The 20430-nt window shown below is 41.0% G+C and overlaps 1 protein-coding gene across 1 annotated transcript; it reads right to left on the bottom strand.

The window, feature by feature from the left end:
* Nucleotides 1-248: 248 nt before the first annotated feature.
* On the bottom strand, nucleotides 249-20403 carry EAF1 (ELL associated factor 1). Its single transcript, XM_048077996.2, has 6 exons — nucleotides 20269-20403; nucleotides 16582-16676; nucleotides 13235-13371; nucleotides 10470-10636; nucleotides 3977-4207; nucleotides 249-1992 (listed from the first exon to the last, which is right to left on the bottom strand). The coding sequence occupies exons 1-6, from the start codon at nucleotides 20369-20371 to the stop codon at nucleotides 1946-1948; spliced, it is 780 nt and encodes a 259-aa protein (XP_047933953.1). The 5' UTR covers nucleotides 20372-20403; the 3' UTR covers nucleotides 249-1945.
* Between the last annotated feature and the right edge of the window lie 27 nt (nucleotides 20404-20430).

The following is a 20430-nucleotide window of genomic DNA, read 5'->3' on the forward strand; positions in this document are numbered from 1 at the left end:
CAGCAGAACTCAGCAATAAGCTTCAGTAATGGGGAAATGGTAACAGAAATGCCTCCCTACTCATTCAAATCTTAAACTGGGAAGCCAGGAGCAGTAGTAGCATTAATTAGACTGCCAACTACCATGCACATCTCCTGCACTGAAGTGTAAAATCCCAGAGTGGTACAAGCTTGTTAGAGCACAGCACTTTCACTCTCAGAGAAGGAATGGGGAAAAAAAACAACGCAAACAACAACAAAAACACAAAAAGAGATCAATTGTGGCTTTACATCAAGTATATTTCATAATTGTATGTTAAAATATGTACCCACATCATAAAACACTTTAAAAAAAGAAGTATTTTTAAATGTATGTACAATAATGCAAAAATATGCCTAAATATGTATCGAATGCAAAAAAAATAAACCATTTAATAAAATCTCCCTTCCAATGTCCCCCTGCTCTTCAATACCTTAAAAAAATGAAAGTTTCCTGTTTCTTTTCCTCATTAAAGAAACAGGAGCTAAAACACAAATGATCAGACGGACAAAAGCAGTGCAAAGCAGACACTTAAGAATGGAGAGGCATCCAATTCAGCTTCATGTCCCCCCGGATTACACCACAACTGTGGTGTCACTTGGCCTATGTCACTTAATTTGGGGTTTAAAAAGTCAGCCTTGTGTTCAACCTTAAGAGGCTGCCTGTGGCACTCATTTTCCATTGGAGCAAAAAAAATAAGTTAACGATAATCCAGCTAAGCACCCTTTAAACCCCCTTAAACAGGGGTGAATTTCATCGTAGGCAAATATTTCTTGTTCTGTGTCATCCTGCCAAGCACGGAGATCACATCCAACAAACGATACGGACTAAAGTCTACCTGGACAACTGTGGTGGGAGAGAGACTTCTGCTGTTACACAGTTGCTTAGTCATCTCTTCTTTCTGCATCCTTTAGGAAACTGCAAACAAGGCTCTGGTCCTACAATTTCATTAAGTCCAATATCCTGTATTTGTGACCTTGCAATTTCACTGGCAATCAGGCTCCTAAGATTTCTGAAGATCTAGGTCTGAAGGTCTGGATTAAATGAGATGCTTCAGTTGCATAAGAAAATGCCGATCTGGTTCCTGTTCGGTGTGTTCAGGTGACTGATGTAGATCCTTTATCTTACTGGAGTAACTGCCCTCAGAGTACAGTTCGCCCGTATAACTGTTTCGCCGTAACTGAAATATAGCTCTTCTCTGAGAAAGCAATCTGAAGGGGTTTCAGTATTGCTCCCCTTACAAAAGATGGCAGGAATTGAAGCTCTGTTTCAAAAAACTGCTTATAAGGCACTGGTGCAGCAAGGTTTGTGACAAACATGGTTTTATGATTTTTCCTTTCCAACTGTTTAAAAGCATGTCCATTAAATCAATCATAAATAGCAATAAAAACACATTAGAAAAGTCCCAAATCAAATAAATCAACTTAGTGTTGAAACTTAATTTATAACAGTCCCACTTCAGTGCACACTCTAGCTCCTGCATTATTATTATTATTTTTTTAAATCTCACTGTTGGCTCATGCTCACCCTATATACAACCCCCTCGCCCCCCTCCCCCCTCCCTGAAGACACACTGGGCTGATTATCTTCTGAATATCTTCTACAAACAAGAAATTTTTAGATGACATGATGAAGTTACACATTAAAGCTTACAGATAATGAACAGACTGGAACATAGCGCCATGTATTGGCTTACCTACTGTACATACCTATTTAAAGCTTTTAAAGAATAAGAATATGGACAAAATATACACTTGATTCACAAAGTAAAACAGACCTCGACATCCCATATTTTGCAGCGTTATACATTCCTTCTACTAAAATTCCACGCGTGGAACTATTCCTGTGCCAGATCCTCTTTGTAAGCAATTTGATCACTTCAAGGTAAATTAGTTCTTCCATGTATAAAACAGCAAAAGTTCAGCCCCTAGTCATCACTGTCGCTCCCAGACTCACTTAACTGCAAGTCGTTTCCTTTGGAAAACAAAAAAACAACAAAACACAAGAAGCAGGTAGGCGTTAATTCACATTTCACTGCAATGAAACCAAAGAACAGTCGCATGTACGCTGGAAGATTTAAGAAGAACACAAGAACTGAATGCGTCACCTCAGTCTAATGGAATTGCTCTCCATGCCCAAGAGCACCAAGAGCTGGCCTGATCCAGGCCAGACGGAGCCTCCTTGGCTCCACAGTCACTGAGGCTGCTGCCTGTGGGAGGGCAACACTCCCCTTGCTAACAGCTGCAGGAGGAGTTCACAGCCTCCACCCGGCCAAGCTCCTGTGCATGGCTCCAGGATGAGGCACTGGGGAATTCCCTGGCTTTCTTGACCCTATTAAAATAGATTTCTGTTGTTGTTGTTGTTTTAAGGAGGATTGGGTAGCCAAGGCAAGGCCTCCACGTGTCAATAAGGCAGCAGGAATGTTAAAGCTATTGCAACTCAAGGCTGCTGGCTGAACTGAGTTGGCACAGGGTGAGAAGGTAAAGAAAGGCCAAGGGCACCCCTCCAAAGTGCAGAGAGGACTGGATGTGGACCAAACCTCCAGTCTCAGAGCCCATCCTGCAGAGCATTTGTGATTTGGGGACAAAGAGGATGTAAAAGGGTGCAATAATCATGTTTGTGTGTTGGTAACTGAACCTAGCCCCTTGAGTGCTCTCCCCTGACCCTGCCTCAAACACAGGTCCTTGGCAGAGCAGGTATGCAACAGCTACGCCCTGGATTTCTTAATCTCCTCTCCCCTCCTGGGGAAATTTGGGTTAGGGTCACCAGTGACTTGAATACTCAAGGTCAGGCAGAAATCACTGCCTAAAAAGAAAAGTAGCTACCTCAGGAGCTACCTCAACAGCTCCCAAATCCTCCTGGGGTCAAAGGTTTCTTGAAATTTAGTGACCTATGCAGTATTGCAGTCATGGCCAAAAGAAGCAGGGTAGGCGCAGCTCACACTCAGAAACAGGGACATGAAAAGAGTCCCACTGACGCTGCTGAACTTTGGAATTCACCCAAGGGCCTCCTCTAGCATACATTACTGACAGAAACACTGACTGGCCCCTCCAGTTTTCCAGCGAGCCTTTTCAGAATTGTCCATATAACATCTGAACTTGTCCTCTGGAAGCTGGAAACCCTGTATTTATCTGCATTTAAACTCCACCAGTTCACTGAGCGTGGATGCCAAGAGATGTACTCAAAAACGCCTCAGGAGGAATTAAGAACAATTTATGATAACTAAGTTCTAGTTTCATGTAAATGCACTGAACCTGATCTAGCAAAAGGGAAGAGCAACACAGATGTATACCGTCTGCCCAGAGAGAGTCCAAAATGACAAATACTTTTTAAACGATGGAGTGAGTTTGTAGTGATTCAGTGCCTTCAAACATTAGAGCTGTGATGTTTTTAAGTGAGTATTTGGCAAACATTCAAAATATTCAAAACATGGTATTCGTGAAAACACAACTGAAACCAGCACATTATAGAGCAAATACTCTGACAAAGCAACACTGCTAATAGCAAAGCCAGAGAGACTGTGCATTTGTGATCACAGGACAGCCTTGTGTCATTCACAATTCTCCACAGGCCTTTCACTGACACGTGTCAATCCCACTATTTATACCTAATCTGTGTTTTCACACTAAAGTAATTCCCATCCTCCAGTGCCCCATATCCCCTGCACTGATGCTCTGCTACCCACTCTTTCCAGCTGGAGGCCTGAATCAAGGCTCAGCATGGTCGATGGGGGCCATCACACTGATGCCCACAGGCTCTAGACCAGACTGCAGCAATCTCCACACCTTCAGATAGGTCTCAGCCTTCTGTTCAAAAAATCTGTCCACATATTTCAGCCAGCGCACCTCCCTGGGACTACTGTTCGGCCAGCTGCACTTCACGGAGTTAGCTTAACGTGCTAAGAAAATGAGTGCTCTCAAGCAGCTTCGGCAGCGATAGGACGCAAGCCTTTACTTACGGAGCGTGTTCATGAGCTGATTGCTTCCTTGTGGCCTGCTGGTGCCGTTAGCAACAGCATTCCTGTTGTTATACTGCTGGTGCGGTGGCTGGGAAGGGGAAACATGTGCTGGCTCTTCCCCCTCACTGCTGGAGCTTTCATCTTCGCTCCCCGATGAGCTTTCTGAATCCGATGAGCTGCTTCCACTGCTGCTGCTCATCTGCTCGATAATTTCAACCTCTGCTCTCAGCTCTGAAAGAAAAGGACATTCATCTGGTTGAAACCATGAATAGGGCCCCACGGAATTTGGGCAAAGAATGTGAAAATGGAAGAGTTTTCTTGAGCATAATTTATCACATCAAAATACCTCACATGAAAGAGCACATTTAAAGAGCAGCAAAGGTTAGTATTGTAAAACCTTCACTTACTATCTATACACTTTACGCTCATGAAAGCACTTCCTGCCTCATTATTTTCCACAAGTTATATGCTCTAAATACAAAGTAAATAAATTTTCTGATTGAGTTTTATAGGCCAACAGCAAGCCCCTTCTTTTTAAAAAAAAAGAACAAAAAACTTTTAAACATGCAGGAATCTAAATTCTGTTAGACATCACTGACATTTAGGCTTTTGGAAAATGCAATGAGAGAGAGAGGCCACAACAGAAACTGCCTTAAGATAATGTATGAAACTGCTCCAGCACAAAGTCACACAACTCATTCTAAGCAAACTTGAGAAACAGATAAACATCAGATACACTTTGCAGTGGAGCAGATGAGAATACATGAGAATATTCACATGTTGGACTCGTAACAATACCATAACCTGTTACAGAGCTTACAAGTAGCCAGGAAAAACAGACTATTCTGAAACTGGGAAGTCATTCAAGTCAGCCACACCTCACTTTAGGGTTGCCAGTGCAAAGAAATAGTGGAATACCATGACAGCCTCATCAGCAACCGTTGATGCTGGCTGAACAACCGGTTACCAAACAGCCATTAAGGTAAGTCACCCCAAATCAATCCACATTGTTAAATTTGTCATAATTACAAGTGTCCCAGACACTATTAGAGGACATTTTTTGTATCCACCCAAAAAGTCAGGTATCTAATGACTCAGTTTACATGGGAAGGTTTTCAAGAGGGAACCATATCCACACGCATGCCATACAAAGTATGAGAAACACTCAAAACGTAGCCCATCATTGTGGCAGTAGCTCTAAACCCACATGGCAAGAACTCAGTGCTTGCCCTGGAGAACCCACAGGCCAAAGAGACAAGAATGAAAGAAGTGAGAGACAACACGTGTACTATCGTCTCTACCCAGCAAATGGGGAACTGACACCAGGCAAAATTCACCTTAGATCAGGCTTGCGAGTTATTCAGAGTGAGATGAACCCCAGCTTCTCAACTGGGGATATCCTTCTTGATATGGCATAACCAGATCCCTACAAAACAAATCCTTCCTTTATATAAAAATGGCACCAATTTCATTCTTATTATCTTCAGTTTGTCCAGGAGCAAGTCTGAGCAACTGGAACTTTTCTCTTTTTAAAAAAGATCTGTTTTCCCTGGGCTGCTTAACACTTGGGAGTAACAAGAGAGTTTTCAGTTTCCACATTGGAGAGAGTTCCTCTAGCTTAGCATGTATTGGTTTGAGAAATGAAGTTTTCTTTTGCCAATTTTAAAACTCCAACTTTTCAATTTCAAAGTTCAGAGCTCAATTTCAAATGTTATAGTTATATTGAATGAGAGGCATATTGAAAAGGAACAACTATGTGACTAACTCTGGCTGGGTATGTAGGGATAGTGGGGCTGTTCATCCAACTTACTTCCTGAAGGTAGATCCCTGACTAGACCACCTGTGTTTTTTATGCTTTATTAGTATGCCAGGCAAAGTTTACCCTTTCATCTTTAAGACATAACATGAGAGACTACTAGAAGAGGGAGGAAGAATATATGATTAGGCCAACAGAAGATACGATTTTGTACTGTAATGCCTTTCTCCCTCTGTCCCTCCCAACACAGCCTTGCAGGCCTTAAAAAATCCATTTCATGGCTAGAATCTGATACACATACAAATGAGCACTTGCAAGTCACTGCTCTCAGCCTAACCATATCTAAGATTTAAAATTATAAACATTCTCTGAGTTCAGGACTAAGAAAGTCATAGGGGAAAAGCAAATGGGGAAAAAAAGCTCTTTCCCTTTTTATATATATATATATTTTTTGTTAAAATGGTGGTGAAAGGGAAAAGATGCAACAGGAAACACACTCCAGAGAACTAGAGGGAAAAAAAAAAGTCTGAACAAGTTTGAACTGCGTACAGTAGGTGAGGAGGTAACTGAAGGAAGTGATGCAGGCCGATGGGTGAGAAAGCAAGATTAGAGTTGGGATTATGAGGAGTAAAAGGACAATGTCTTGGAAGAAGTGGTAAGGCCTACCATGCTGTAAGTGCATAGGGAAAGGAAAACAGCACCATCATGAGCTTCAAGGAGTAGGAAGCAAATGGTGTTGTCCAGGACAGTGGTTAGGGATGAAAACTCAGTTCTGACGCCATTTTCTAATCAACTTTTGCCTCACAGAGGCTGTTCCTTCACTTCCTTTCAGGTGTCTTGCCTCTTAAATCCTTGAGTCTAGAACTGTGAATGTCTAAACTATGGGCAGATGAGAAAAAACGTAATTGTTTTCACAAGTGTTATGGTGGCTGCTGCATCATTAAAAGTCTCAAGCACAACTCCAGCAAGACCACTAAGAAAGTTTGTTCAGAGCCCTCGTGTCAATGTGCCAAAGACAGTGGTTAAACCAACAGTGACACCAAAGCCTCACAGGAAGAACACATCTGCTTTAAAACTGTCAAATTTTGCATTTCCAATTTGTCTGTTATGCTTAGTGCAGTTACAAGTATCGAAGCCTTGGCTAAATGCTTCCTTGCGGTGCCTCCAATTAAAATAGTTATGCGTGTATGTGTGTGTACATATACCCTCAGCTGAACAATGAAAAAGTCAGATCACTTTCTGCTCCACAAGATCAAACACCTTGTTGACGAACCTTTAAGGCTTAAAAGATGACAAGAGCCAGGATGTGCCATAGTTAGTTTTAAGAAAGCTTTTCATACAGTATGTTTTTGTACATTTACTTTAAATGAGTCTACATAATCTGAAAAGCCTGACATTGCCACGGGAACCTTAACTTCTGCATATTTCATGATACCACTGTAGGCTTTCTTTCAGGAAAACAAAACAGCTTACTGTCTTATACTGGCAGTCCGTGCAGTTTTAGAGTAAGAAAAAAATTTAAGGTCAGAAATCATCATAGAAATACAGAACAGCCTTTCTCAACAGGGCTCTTTTTTCTATGTATTTTGTATCAAATGTCCTAATCTCTTTCAGTAATCATGGCTAAGTGTTCTTGCCTCTTCTCTCAACTCCAAAAGGCTATGCAGGATTTTTAACTAGAGCCCTAACCTTGGGCTGCAAGAATACCAAGGGCTTTTGGAAATAAAGTCATTCAGCTTTATGAAGAATAAGGCCGTATGCTCATAGCAGAATAATCACTGTTAATAATGGTATGCAGGGTGGATAGAAATCAACTTGATACTGGCATTTTGAGTATGCAGAGATGGCAGCTAGAAGATGCAGTATTTTACAGTGAAGTGCAAATTTGATTGAGAAGTCCTTGAGAGACAAATACTGTTCTATGGAATAATACTTGCAAGACTACAGCTGCATTTTAAATAAACAAGACCTGCTCAGATTTTTAAGCACTGAATTTATAGTTTCCAAACCAGAAATACATTTTGGTGTTGTTTCAGGTACCGCACAATCAAATTACGCCAATGTTATTAAAAACATTTCTGTTGAGGTCAAATACATCTGATAAATGCCAGTAGTTTCATGAACATAAATGACTGTATTGTGGTGTATGTGTCCAAATATTCACTGCTTAATGAAACGTGATCATATGCAGCCAAGTCTTTGAACAAACAAGCTCTTACCCTCTCTGTTGTTCCCTTCAAGCAGGAAGACAATATAAAAGCTCGCACAGGAAAAGACTCTTCTAGTGTGGGACCCTAGAGACAGCCTCCCAAAGGTCTCCTGAATGGAGGAGAGTACAGGCTCAACTCCCACGTGCTCTGCTTCTGTCCTCAAGCACTGCTGTTTGGACAGCTGTGTAATGGGATGGATGAGAGGACTGACTTACCTGGAAGTTCATTTCCCAGCTCATCTATAAGGGGAGCTGTGGGAACACACAGCTGAGGGTAGTGGAGGTAAGCAAAAGCCTGCACTGAGGTTTGCTTAAAACCATCGTTAAACATCACACGGGCTATGCGTCTTCCCACACCCTTGAGTAGGGCATACTGGGAACAAAAAGAGTGCCATAGTGCCACAGAGATGTTTTCAACCACCTCCTCTGAGGACTGTAAATTCTGTGCTGTGTCCATTGAAGAAACAACACAGAATTTCAGCTTTATGTTTATTTTTCTTTTAATAGAAAGGAGCTAATTCAACCAAAAGGAAAACCATTGCTTGACTGGAAAGAACAAAGTCTCCAGTGCCACTAATTCCTTTAACTTGCATCTTTATGGCCAAAGACTTTTAAGTTCTGAAGAGACTGTCTCACAGCTTTTACATTTAAGTTTTATTATTTTCATTGTACGATGGTGCCATTTTAGTTCTACCTTTTCCAAGTAGTTTCTCATGACATAAATTATTTAGTAATGCTGACACTGTAGATAATCAATGATTATTTTCAAGGGTACCAAAAGCTTGAGGATTGCTTAGAATTAAGAAATGCTTAAAAAGTTAAAAATAATATATACCATAAGCAGAAAGAAAACTGCCTGGGTATTTTTGCTTTCTTGCTTTTTGGACCTTGAAGAACTCTCTGTGAAATGCCAACTCAACATCCTATTTTTAGTATGAGTCAGGTGTTGTTTGGCTTGATTTTGGAAACCAAACTCTACAGGTTATTTGTTTGGAAGTACTTCCCAATAAAAAACAATCGTGGAAAAAAAAATCACTACAACAGTTTTAAATGATGTGACTTATAATTTCAGACCACTAGAAAATGGTCATTGCAGAACAGATGTTTCACTAGACAAATATAAAAATTCTGTTGTGACAACATGACCTCTATAAATTGCTGTAAGCATGTAAAAGAGTGCCCACATGGTTAAGTAGCTTATTATACATCACGAGTAAAGACATTTAAACTTTACAACTGACTGAATTTTTAAGTTGACATATAACCTGATATCTTTCTCCTTACCTATTGCATGGAAAATAAAAATGGCAATGCAGCTAAGGGAACTGTAGCTAACAAAGTCTCAGGCTTCGATTCTGTCTGCTGACCAGCATCCAGGTATTGCAAATACTACTGCTGTGAAAGCGTGAGACCAGTCAGCACCTATACAGACACACAGACAGCTTAGCTGTAAAAGTGTCACCCAGTGATTACCAAGAACTGAAAACAAAACAAAAACACAACATCAAAACCTGCTAAGCTCTTAACATAGGCTGGGAAATTAATATAGGTTAAGTCTGCAGGCAAAAATAGCTATATGGGACAAGGAAAGAGACCCAGAAAGAAAATACTAGACAGAAAGAACAATCTTAAAATACACCAATTGTGTCTGATGCCAGACAAGAAATCCAAGAGAACCAAACAAAAATTTAAATTTAAAATTATCCCCATTCTGACTGCATTAACCACAGCAAAATCAGGTATCACACCAGCATGAAAGGAAGGACTTGGGCAAAGAAAGTGAGCCCTGCCCACAGCGCAACACTGAAGCAAAGCATTGCTTGAGCAGGAGACAGAGTTGGGCCAATAATCCCTTGAAGTTCTTCAAGACTCTTGAAGGGCTCTTGAAGGGTAAGTACAGCAATTAAATGGCAGGTGTGATAAAAGCCAAAGAGGAGTGGTTGTGGTAAAGGAAGCTGTGCAGTTGTTTTCTCTCTCATCCCTCCCCTATTAGCACTGCTTGGCATGACACAGGCTCCAGGTCTCCTGATGGGGTCTCAGCCACGGAGCCCTTACATCCCCCTAGCAAACGGCTCCAACCTCACTCCATACAGGAACAGTTTGTTTTTTTTTTTAAACCAAGTTACTTGATTGCATAACAAGATCTTGGATCAGCATTTGTTGTTGTTGTTACCTAAGACACCCTTTCAGCACGTCTAGTATTCAGCTGCCCTAGCTTCTACCTTTTGAATCCACACCTATTATCTTCTTCTCAGAACAGATAAATAGTTTAGAAGAGAGAAAATAACCTGGAAGGAAGAAGCGCTCTCACACCAGAGAAGACTGCAGTGTAAATACCTATGCTGGCAGAAGAGAATAAATAATTCATTAAGATACTTTAGAATGAGATATAAAGCCAACAAACCAGCTGCCAAGTATCAGCTTTGAATCCCTGAGCGTTCTAACGTGTTTGTATAAATTGTAAGTTATAATTTTTATACAAGAAAGAAAGCTGACCAAAGCCCAGGAAACTACAAACCCTTCTTTACCTCTCTTAATGTCATCCAGTTGAGGCTCAGGTGAAGGGTTATCTTTCAAAGGAGAAGTTTTAGGTCCAGTTGCTGGCTTGGTTGGGGCTCTGAACTGTGAAGGAGGTTGAGAGGCTCGGGCAGATTGTTGTTCTATTCGGGCTTGGATCTTACTGCTGCCCTCTGCTCTGAAACAAGAACCAGAGACATTCAGCAGGACTGTGCAACTGTGTTCAGCTTTTTCAATATCCTTGTGCTAATGCATGATGTGAGACTTCCTTTTGAACATCACTCTACATTGCTTTATAAAGCTGAACAGTGAATGGCAGGTTTCTGTATGCAAAGCATGCTTTCAACAGCAAATCTGCATACTGCATCCTTACAAAATGTATTTTCAAACCCAGACGTTTTTCAGCGTTGCCAAACTCACTAGCTGAAGAACAATGAAGGCTTTAATTTAGCCATTAATAGTTGTATTGTTAAAAAACAATTAGCAACCTATATCAAAGAAATCCACTCATAACAAAATCCTGCTTAAAACTATCCTAGCAAAAGAAACTATTTTCTCACTTGCAATTGTACAGTCTCAAACTGAACTCTCTTAGAGGTCAACCTGACTGGAGCAATCAGTTTTAGTGATAAATACAGCATGCAAGCATTTACCCCCTATTTTTCATTCACTTGCAAGCAAATAAAAGTGATAAAAAACAGTTAAAGATATTTCCTTAGTGGAAAATCCTCCACAGAATAATGTCAAGCCTAGCTGTTCGATCCAGCTCAAGTGCTTCTTCATTTTTCTGAATCAATGATGTGATTCAGATTGTAGAACAGTCAATTATCCTTGGAAGAAAAACAAAGCAAAATGTATTCAGGTCCCTCTATGATACACCATAATGAGGTTAAAGTATGTAGTGTATTTGTCACAAAGCCTTTGGGAATATGTCTGTATGTGGCATAGCGCACAACCAGCTCACATGGACATTAAGAGCTCAGTTTTGCTTCTAGGATGGTCCCAGATCAGTAATACGACATTTTGTGCCTGTGAGCTAATCCCACCAAGAAAAAAGTTAAACTAGCCCATGTAGAACTTCTTGGACTTCACCTAAACCACTTCTGGTACCTGAGCTAGTACAGTTAGTGCTAACTCAAGCATCTCTCAGGATTCTATGATTTTTTCTCCGTGCCACACTGAATGACAGATGCAACCCCAAAAACCAAACACAGAGCCACCTCTTCACTCATCGTTGAAATGCTGCCTTTAGATACCACGTTAATACACTTTACATAGTCATTTACAGTAGAAGCAGGGATTTGGGGATATACTCACTGTCTCCTGTGAAAGATAAAAATATAAAAGCAAAAGATTGTTTCCAGTATTAATCATGCTCTTGGAACTACAGAAGCCTTTATGTAGAAAAAGTGCAATTACTTCCCTGGGAATGTAATCAGGATGTTAACACTAATAACTCTGCTCCCACAGAGTGTCCACAGGTCGTTAAAGATCAAAGTAGCCATGAAAAAAATGCCGCTTCTGAGCTAGAATACTGAATAGCTTTTAAAAAAATCACCATTCCTCAAAACATGAGTCTCCAATTTTTTTCTACCCTTCCTCTGCTTAAGAAAAGTTGAAATACTTTAAGCCTTGAGAAAGCCAAAACTCAATGGATCCTAAACACCCCACTGAACCCAAGTTCTCCTTGCATTTCCGTGCTTCTTTCTGATCTAAGCTTCACCCAGACAAAGTCAGCAGAACTTAAATTGTTGGCATTCCACATCTCATTTACAATGCGCTCATATCCACTGGACAAAATGCCTTGCCTCTGAATGCCACATGGATGAGTTTTCACATCAATGACTCAGAGTGTTACAATCCATTTACCTTTAATTCAAGGTGGTTTTGGGCAAACTTCCAGCCAACTCTTGACAACCTGCAACCCACGTTTCTATTAGCTTTAGCAGCTAAAAGCTCAACACTGCAGTAAACTGTTTTTTTTTTTTTAAACACATCATACTTGTAAAATTGTTTAAGAGCTGCTTCTTCATGAGACATTTGAATAACTGCTTTCTCTTTAGATCTCAAAAACCTGTGGCTCAATGGTGCTGAAAGAACACTGTGCAGAAGCTTCAGGCACTTGCAGTGCAGCAAGATTACTAAAAATGTTTCGACCGCTCACTTTGTAGCATTTGTGCAGTGAAGTCAGAATATTGGGTCAGAAAGGATTTCTGGCCTCAGCAATTCCAGGCAAATCCTCACAACCACTATTCCCTCCGGTTTCTTTTCCTCTCTTTAACTGGAGGCTTTGGACTTTTTCTCTGCTCAGTATAGCATTGATCCACAACGATGAGGAGTGTTTCTTACACCTTAATAGCATATTATTAAAGCACTATGACTCCCACAGGAAGCTGTAGGGAACAAGCCTATAAAGTCCAACAATCCTTTTGACAGCCTAGTATTTCCATCTTCTATTTCAACTAACCAGAGATTCCTGAAACACATCCCATCTTTCAGCCAGCTTCCAAACCTTCAAATCATCAGAGGTGTTTCATTGCAAACTATAATTATGTCCTTTCAGCAGCTGAGAATTTACAAATTCTTTACTCTTGGATTCACACTCCCAACAGCTATTTGCATTTTTGGCAAGATAATGGCCACGTAGAGCCGATAAAGTTTAGTAAGCAAACATTACTACAAAATAAAAGAAAACAGGGTTCAGGTTTGAAAGATGGTCTGAGCAGGAAACCAGCAAAAATTTGTCCTCTTAACTTAGCCCTGTCACCAGCTTTACCTTGTTTTCTTGACTTGAATGCTGCTACTAAGTTTTTCCAGTACATATTCCCCAGTGTCATGATTGATAATAAGCACACAGTCCTTCTGATACGGCCTTTTATTTCCTTTAAACACAGTCATTGGAGGAGTTGAACCCTGGTATCAAAGAAAGAGCACATATTTATTTGGTTACATTCCCCTAACCACAAGTTTATAAACACTAAAACAAACGTATGTATGTATTCTTCTGACTAGGAGGCTAAGTAGCTAATAATTAGTTCTTTCAGAAAATATTCATTCATGAAAAGGGAAAAATACAGTTAACGCAGTAGAATCAGATATTTCCTCACAGCAATATTGGTGCCTTTCATCATTTTAAGTGTCTCTGCAGTGACAAAACATCATCATCTTAGTTGCCATTACTTACAGTTCTCCTTCCCAAAACGGTAACAGAACTGAATTTGCATAGCTGATTCTGACGAACGTCAGAAATTTCTGCTCAAGAAATCTTGGGTTTGGATAAGAAATAAAATTCTAACTACTCATGTAGCAGAACTACTGCCTAAAGAAATATGTGGTCAACTGAAAAATAATTTAAAATGCTTTGTATTTATTCTATCAAATTAAAAAAAGAAGGCAGTATTTTCATAGTTTTACAAGCAACTGTCACAAACTATGTAAGAGCAGCTGCCTTCTTCAAACTCAGATTAGCACGTAGAAGCTGAGCAATTACACCGAAATGTTTTTTCAAAAGCAAATGGGGTATTTCACTCCTTCCAGAAAGTCCTCAAGTCCATACAACACTGCATAGAGCCATATAAATCCAATGGCTTAGACTGAGAAGCAATAAAGAGAAATTCATGTGGTCTTCTGCACTGGCTAACAGATATTTCTGAGATTAAGCTACACTGCAGTTTATTCACACAAAGCCAGCCCGTACACCTGGCTTTGGGGTTACAGGAGGCAGAATCAGTTATGGTCTACCTGCACACAGCAGCATGGACACACATCTGACCATATCAAATAGGATATGTTACTCTACAAAAAACACAGAAATAAGACTCAAAGCTGAGAACTTTCTCAGATTTCTCTGTAACGTAATGCTATTCTACAAAAGAAATTAAAAAAAAAAGTTTATTCATATGCTTCTTCACACATGCAGCAGGAAGGCAACCAAAATCAGGGACAAGAGGAGTACGTTTTATTCTGAGCAGAATAACAATCAAATTTTATCCACTCAGAATTAAATTCCTGTTCTCAATACTGCTAATAAATACAGTATGTTTGAATCTGAAACAGTTTCAGAATAGTAAGGGCAAAATATCTGAATTCCCAGCAAAGAAAGCGTAAGATATACAGATGTGATTCAGAAAACATCGGTCTCATGAAAGTCTAGTCTTCAAAGGCATTTTACATTTTTATCATTCCTACATTTGAGAGAGGAAAATAACATTTAAGAGAATAAAAAGCAAGCTGAAAGTCAAAGCCAGCTCCCTGTTGACAAGTAAGTCAGGAAACATAAAACACAAATTTAATGAAAAATGATCAAAGTTTGTTGGCCATCATTCTGCTACCTAGAGACCTAACTCAGAAAAGACTGCAATTTTGGCTAAAAAATAAGCAGAAATGGAAGCCCTACCTAAGCAAACTAACAGTCCCACCCTATTACTTAAAATTAAATCTTTAGGTTTTATGTTATTGCCTAAACAACACTGGCTTACAGATTCTGATGATTACAGGATAGAAGAAGGCAGATGGAACAGGTGACATTTAACCAAGTTTGTTAAAGCAGATTTAACCCTTCAAGTATAGAGTTTTTTAAAACAAACAATTCCTTTCCCTAACTAAGACTGTTTATCATATGTAAAAGCCACAAGTAGAAATAGTGTTTAAGTTGCCCAAGTGGCAAGGGACACAAAAACATGTCCACTGAATAAATCATCAAACAGAGATCTCCTCAGGGATCAGGCAATTTCAAAAAACAAGACAGAATCTGAATTCTGTCCAGTTGTTAGACGGCTCAGAAGCAAAGCAGGATCCAAGAAATTCAGTAAACCTTGTAAGGATAAAACGATCTCAAAACTTTTCACGCTTCTTTACCATAACCCAGCGTTTCCCAGCTCTTTCTGCTGAACATACACACCGCTTCCATGGAACAGCATACACCCAGGGGCTGCACTTAGTGCAGTTAGCTCTTACCCCTCTGGAGCACAGTACAAGCCGAAAGCCACTCATACTCAGGGGAAGACAAACAAATTAAACTTGTCAGTACAGAGATTTGGAAAGGGACGTTACAAGCGATGTTGTTCAACACAAAAGATGAATGAACAACACAGTTCCCAGTCAAAGATGAACGCCATTGCTATTAAACATTGTTGCCTGCTCCCTAATAGCACTACTGAGCTCTTCACTTTTATAGACAAATAAAAGCACACAACCTTATGCAGCACTAAACGTGACCAAAGCCATATAAAAAATAGGAGTGGGGGAAGCAGGTTAAAGCCTCATTCAGTGGGAATTACCACAGAACCTTCACCTACCAATTAAAAACACCAACATGCTAGAAAAGACACCACCACGAGGATCTGACACATGGCTTCTAAACTGCCAACCGCTCCCCTGCAACCACCAAACCTATCTGCATCTGTGCATTCTGGTTTATTGGCTTGACACGTAGCATTAGCTTCAGCTAATAAACAAATCCGGTTCCAGCACGTAAGCACTTTCTTTTGTTTTGGGAAGGCAGCCACCGAGCCTTCAATTACAACACAACTGCATCTATAAACAGTTTGAGCACTTGTTTTATTGCTGTTTGACCATCATCCTCGCACAGTATCTTTTTATGGCATAATTTGAGGAGGAAGTGAATGGGAAACCACTTCATTGTCACTCAGTAGAAAATTCCCTCTCGCTTCCATTGATAAAACTCAAGGCAGGGAATGGTCTGTGCTATCTGTACATGTTATTGTAATCAACAAGCTCACGGGCCTACCTGTGGCTTCTGAACACCACACCTTGACTAAACCCGAAGTTACTCTGCCTTTATTCTTTAAGCTGTAGCACTAAAACGGATGGAAACCACCCTAGAGCTTCAGCTAGTAGGAAAAGTCTTCTTGTTAATCAAGTAATAACAGGAAGGAAGGAATCAAAACAAATGAACAAACTGGAACCTTACAAATAAAACCCTAAACAAAGATTCAATGGTATAGTCCTTCCCTCACGTACCATGCTGCGAGCCTGGCTGCTCAAATATTGAGTCCACCCGTTTTTACAAGGATGAAAAAGAACATATACAGTAGACAATCTATGTTGCAAAGTTCTTAGAGTAAACAGGGAAACATACAATACCACATGTAGCACACTTACTGGAATATGTGGCAAAGTAATGGTTACATCGTCTCCTTTACCAACTTGGAGCTCCCCTTCACAAGATGTATCGATCGAGGCCGGCTTAAAATCATCTAAAGAGAAAAATAATGGTGATTATGTTTCCAAGAGTCTTGAGCCCTCAGAATGCTGCCCCGTAAAAAGTCACTGCACATTCACTGTGATTACAGGGAATGCTAAAATACATGGTAGTGTACAGCAGGGGTATAATAATGCACCGGTACAAAGCGTCTGTGCTCAGAGCCCCAGCCACGTGATGATACCAGACTCTAAATTTGCTTTTTAAAAGGAACCGGTTTCTGGACAGTGTTTGAAAGACCAAAAGAAGGCTTCTCCAAAGCCCAGACTTTTGGTGATATCTGATGTTGCACACAGGTGTAAAACTGTGCCAAGCATCCCAAAGGAGTACGCCAGTTTCAAACCTGAGGACTGCATCTGTGGCAAAGACTAATTTAGTGAGATCTGCTCATTTAGCCTAACTCTTATTCCTGACTACTAACAGACATCTTGCCTTCATAACACCTCCTTAAGGTTAGAGGAGACCTTGGAGGAGCTCCACACAAGGCCAAAGCCACTGTGGATGGAGAATATGACTAAGGTGAGACAGTTAAAGCTCTAAAGTAGCCCTAGTCTAAAAAATTTTGCTGCACTGTAGAGAATGCTGTTTCCCCCGAATAATGCACTTCTGTTTAGTATATTTATTTAAACTAAGAACATTTTAACTTAAGTATGTTCCCCTCAGTAATCTTGTCATGCTGATGAGCCATAAAAAACATGCAACGTTTTGACAGAGGATTTAGACAAACTGAAATAAGATCGGATACATTTTTAGGTTTTCTTTGTTTTGGTTTTACTTTTTTTTTTTTTTGTATTTTAAACAACCTTCCATTCAATTCTAGCATTTCTGGATATGAAGAGGTGCAACTATATTCACAACCAAGACATTTAATTACTGCATTAGTTAAGACACTAATATCTCAGGAAAAAAAGAAAAAAAAAAGTAATTCCACTATGAAAAGCATATTTGCAGGGAAAAAAAACAGCTTGTAAAAAATTCTCATTAAGGGGACGTTAATGTCTAATTGAGTTTTACTTTGACAGCACAACAAGCAGAATTGGCCACACTTGACTTAATCTTCATGCCTTAACTGCCAGACCAAATCACATCCTTCATTTTCATCTGCACAGTCTATTTCTAGCTATTGTCACCCACCTATTTTATGTGCAAGCTTGCTAAACAAAACAAACCAGCTGTAGAAGAGTAAGTGTCGTTGCCAAAAAGGGATCTAGAGTTTCAACAGTACAGTCACTAAATGAAAAAGCTCATCATATCATGCTTCTTTCTTAGGTATCAGTAAAACAATGTTGCATATTTGCTAAGAGCAACTAATTGCTTTCATTTAGAAAGCTTATTAGGTGTGCATGGATAATTTTGTTGAAATGGAGTGCACATATGTCTATCCAAATGTAACCACAACTCTTTTTTCCAAAAGTCAAATGTTTTTAGATGTTTTCCAATGATAACCCAGTTTTTCAGCATAGAATTTCATAAACATTACATGAAAATAATAAAGTATTTTAAGAAGGCACAGACAAATTTAGCCTGCAAAATCCTCTTACTGTAGTTTGCGTGAAGAGGATTACAGGAATAATATTGCACTTAGATCCCAGATAAATCATTCACGATCAATGTCTAGAAAAAAAGTTTTAACCAGAAAAATCAAGAGAGAACCCACTTGAGTGTCACTGACTGAAAATACAGCTCATAAAAAACTCTTTGGAAATAGAACTGCACTCTTTCAGTTGTAGTCTGGAGTACTTTGGCTTTGCAACCCCTTAAGAACATGATCAGAACTCGAAAGCACTGTCAATACTAGAAATACACTGGATTTCTATCTGGATACAGCTTGGGTTTAATTCATACAGTACCAGACAGCAACCTCAATCATCTGATGGTCGGGCTATTTGAAAACTTAAATTTATAAATGGAGATTTGCTAGTGTGTTGGTGCTGGCTAGAAGCCTTCAGTATTATGCATAAGCAGCTAAATATACCGTACATATAGGATGGTATTCCTTAACATGGTGTAATTATGCATATCAGAGGGGTGAACCACACAAATTTAAGTGTCGATGCATTAGACGGAGGCTCACTGGTTAGGGAAATAGCTTTGCTTCAATCATTGATCATCTTCTTGAGTAAAAGCTCAATCTAGAAAGTTGCTCTTTCCAAGTCTCGCTCGGATGAATGATCTCACTGAAACTAGGTACTCACAGTGCATGACAACAGGCCATGACACTGTGCCTAGGATCATGCATCATATAACAAAATATCCTATTACTGACTGTACAAGTTTCCCACTTTAACACACGGCTACTGAAATATGACTTCAGTATTGCTTTCACTTACTATTGGTGATTAACTACTTATTTTAAAAGCTGAACTCATTTAGGGGATGAAATAGTGATTTCCTTCCCCACAGAATTCAAGTACAGAAACATAGTGAGCTCCCCTTCAGAACCATTTCCTAATATGAAATAAAATGCACCCATTGCTGGGAACGAGCAGTTAGAATGATATCTGGTGTCTTAAAAGAGAACACCAACAAAAACTGATTATTATTCCAAAACTCTCTTACTGCTTAAGACCTTGCCTCACGCTTCGTCTCTGCTCTTCAGAATTACCATGCATGTGGCAATACCGTATGAGCCTGAGTCATTTCTCCTCGCTTTCCTGGAAAGTGACTTAGTATCTAGATCGCTAGAGCTAGCGCAGCCGGGGAGGAGGTTGCAGGGTTACGCGTCGCCTCGTCACAAGCACAACCACTGAATTTCAAACTGCGGATGCTCTGGCTGCTGACAAGCCGGGCTCCTCTTCAGGCGCTCCTGCCACGCAGGACGAGCCAGGCGGAGGCCCGCAGTGACCTGTCCTACAACTGCCATTAAAAAAAATAACCAATAAATAATAATAAAAAAGCAAGCCAGCCAGCCCCTCACGGAGGAGGTATGGAAAACTTCAGCGGGCCTTCCCCAGCCTCCCTCAGACAAAGTTTATGGGTGCTGCTGGGTGCTTCCCTCGGGGACAGGGGGACCTCGGGGGGAAACACGAATGGGGGGCAAGGGGAAGGTGGCATGGGGGAGAGAGGGGAAGGGAGAGAGGGGAGGCGAAGCTGACAAGGTGAGCAGGGAGAGGTGAAGCAGGGGTGGCTCCAGAAGCCATGGTAGGGGGGAAGGGAAGGGAAGGGAAGGGAAGGGAAGGGAAGGGAAGGGAAGGGAAGGGAAGGGAAGGGAAGGGAAGGGAAGGGAAGGGAAGGGAAGGGAAGGGAAGGGAAGGGAAGGGAAGGGAAGGGGGAAGGGAAGGGAAGGGAAGGGAAGGGAAGGGAAGGGAAGGGAAGGGAAGGGAAGGGAAGGGAAGGGAAGGGAAGGGAAGGGAAGGGAAGGGAAGGGAAGGGAAGGGAAGGGAAGGGAAGGGAAGGGAAGGGAAGGGAAGGGAAGGGAAGGGAAGGGAAGGGAAGGGAAGGGAAGGGAAGGGAAGGGAAGGGAAGGGAAGGGAAGGGAAGGGAAGGGAAGGGAAGGGAAGGGAAGGGAAGGGAAGGGAAGGGAAGGGAAGGGAAGGGAAGGACGGGGCTCGCCCGGCGCGGCGGGCGGAGAGCGGGGCGGCGCTCACAGCGGATGGTGTGGAAGGAGGCCTTGGGCCGCCGCTCGAAGCTCTCTCCCAGCTGCAGCGGGTGCTCCTCCTTGTCCAGCAGCGGGTTCGCCGAGCCGTTCATGGCCCCGCCGCTCCCTCCCTTCCTCTCCTCCGCCCCGCTGCGTGCGCCGCCGCCCCGCG

Source organism: Anser cygnoides, chromosome 2, assembly GCF_040182565.1.
Source record: "Anser cygnoides isolate HZ-2024a breed goose chromosome 2, Taihu_goose_T2T_genome, whole genome shotgun sequence".
In the NCBI taxonomy this organism is placed as follows: Eukaryota; Metazoa; Chordata; class Aves; order Anseriformes; family Anatidae; genus Anser; species Anser cygnoides.

What these genes read in the sequence shown, in the direction of transcription:
- EAF1 (XM_048077996.2), bottom strand. Translation starts at nt 20,371, where the DNA reads ATGAACGGCTCGGCGAACCCGCTGCTGGACAAGGAGGAGCACCCGCTG. An exon ending in ATTCAAGTCAAGAAAACAAG is followed by an intron (nt 10,637 to 13,234) that starts GTAAAGCTGGTG and finishes TTCTTGTTTCAG; the next exon opens with AGCAGAGGGCAGCAGTAAGA. An exon ending in ACTGGATGACATTAAGAGAG is followed by an intron (nt 4,208 to 10,469) that starts GTAAAGAAGGGT and finishes CTTTTCTTTCAG; the next exon opens with AGCTGAGAGCAGAGGTTGAA.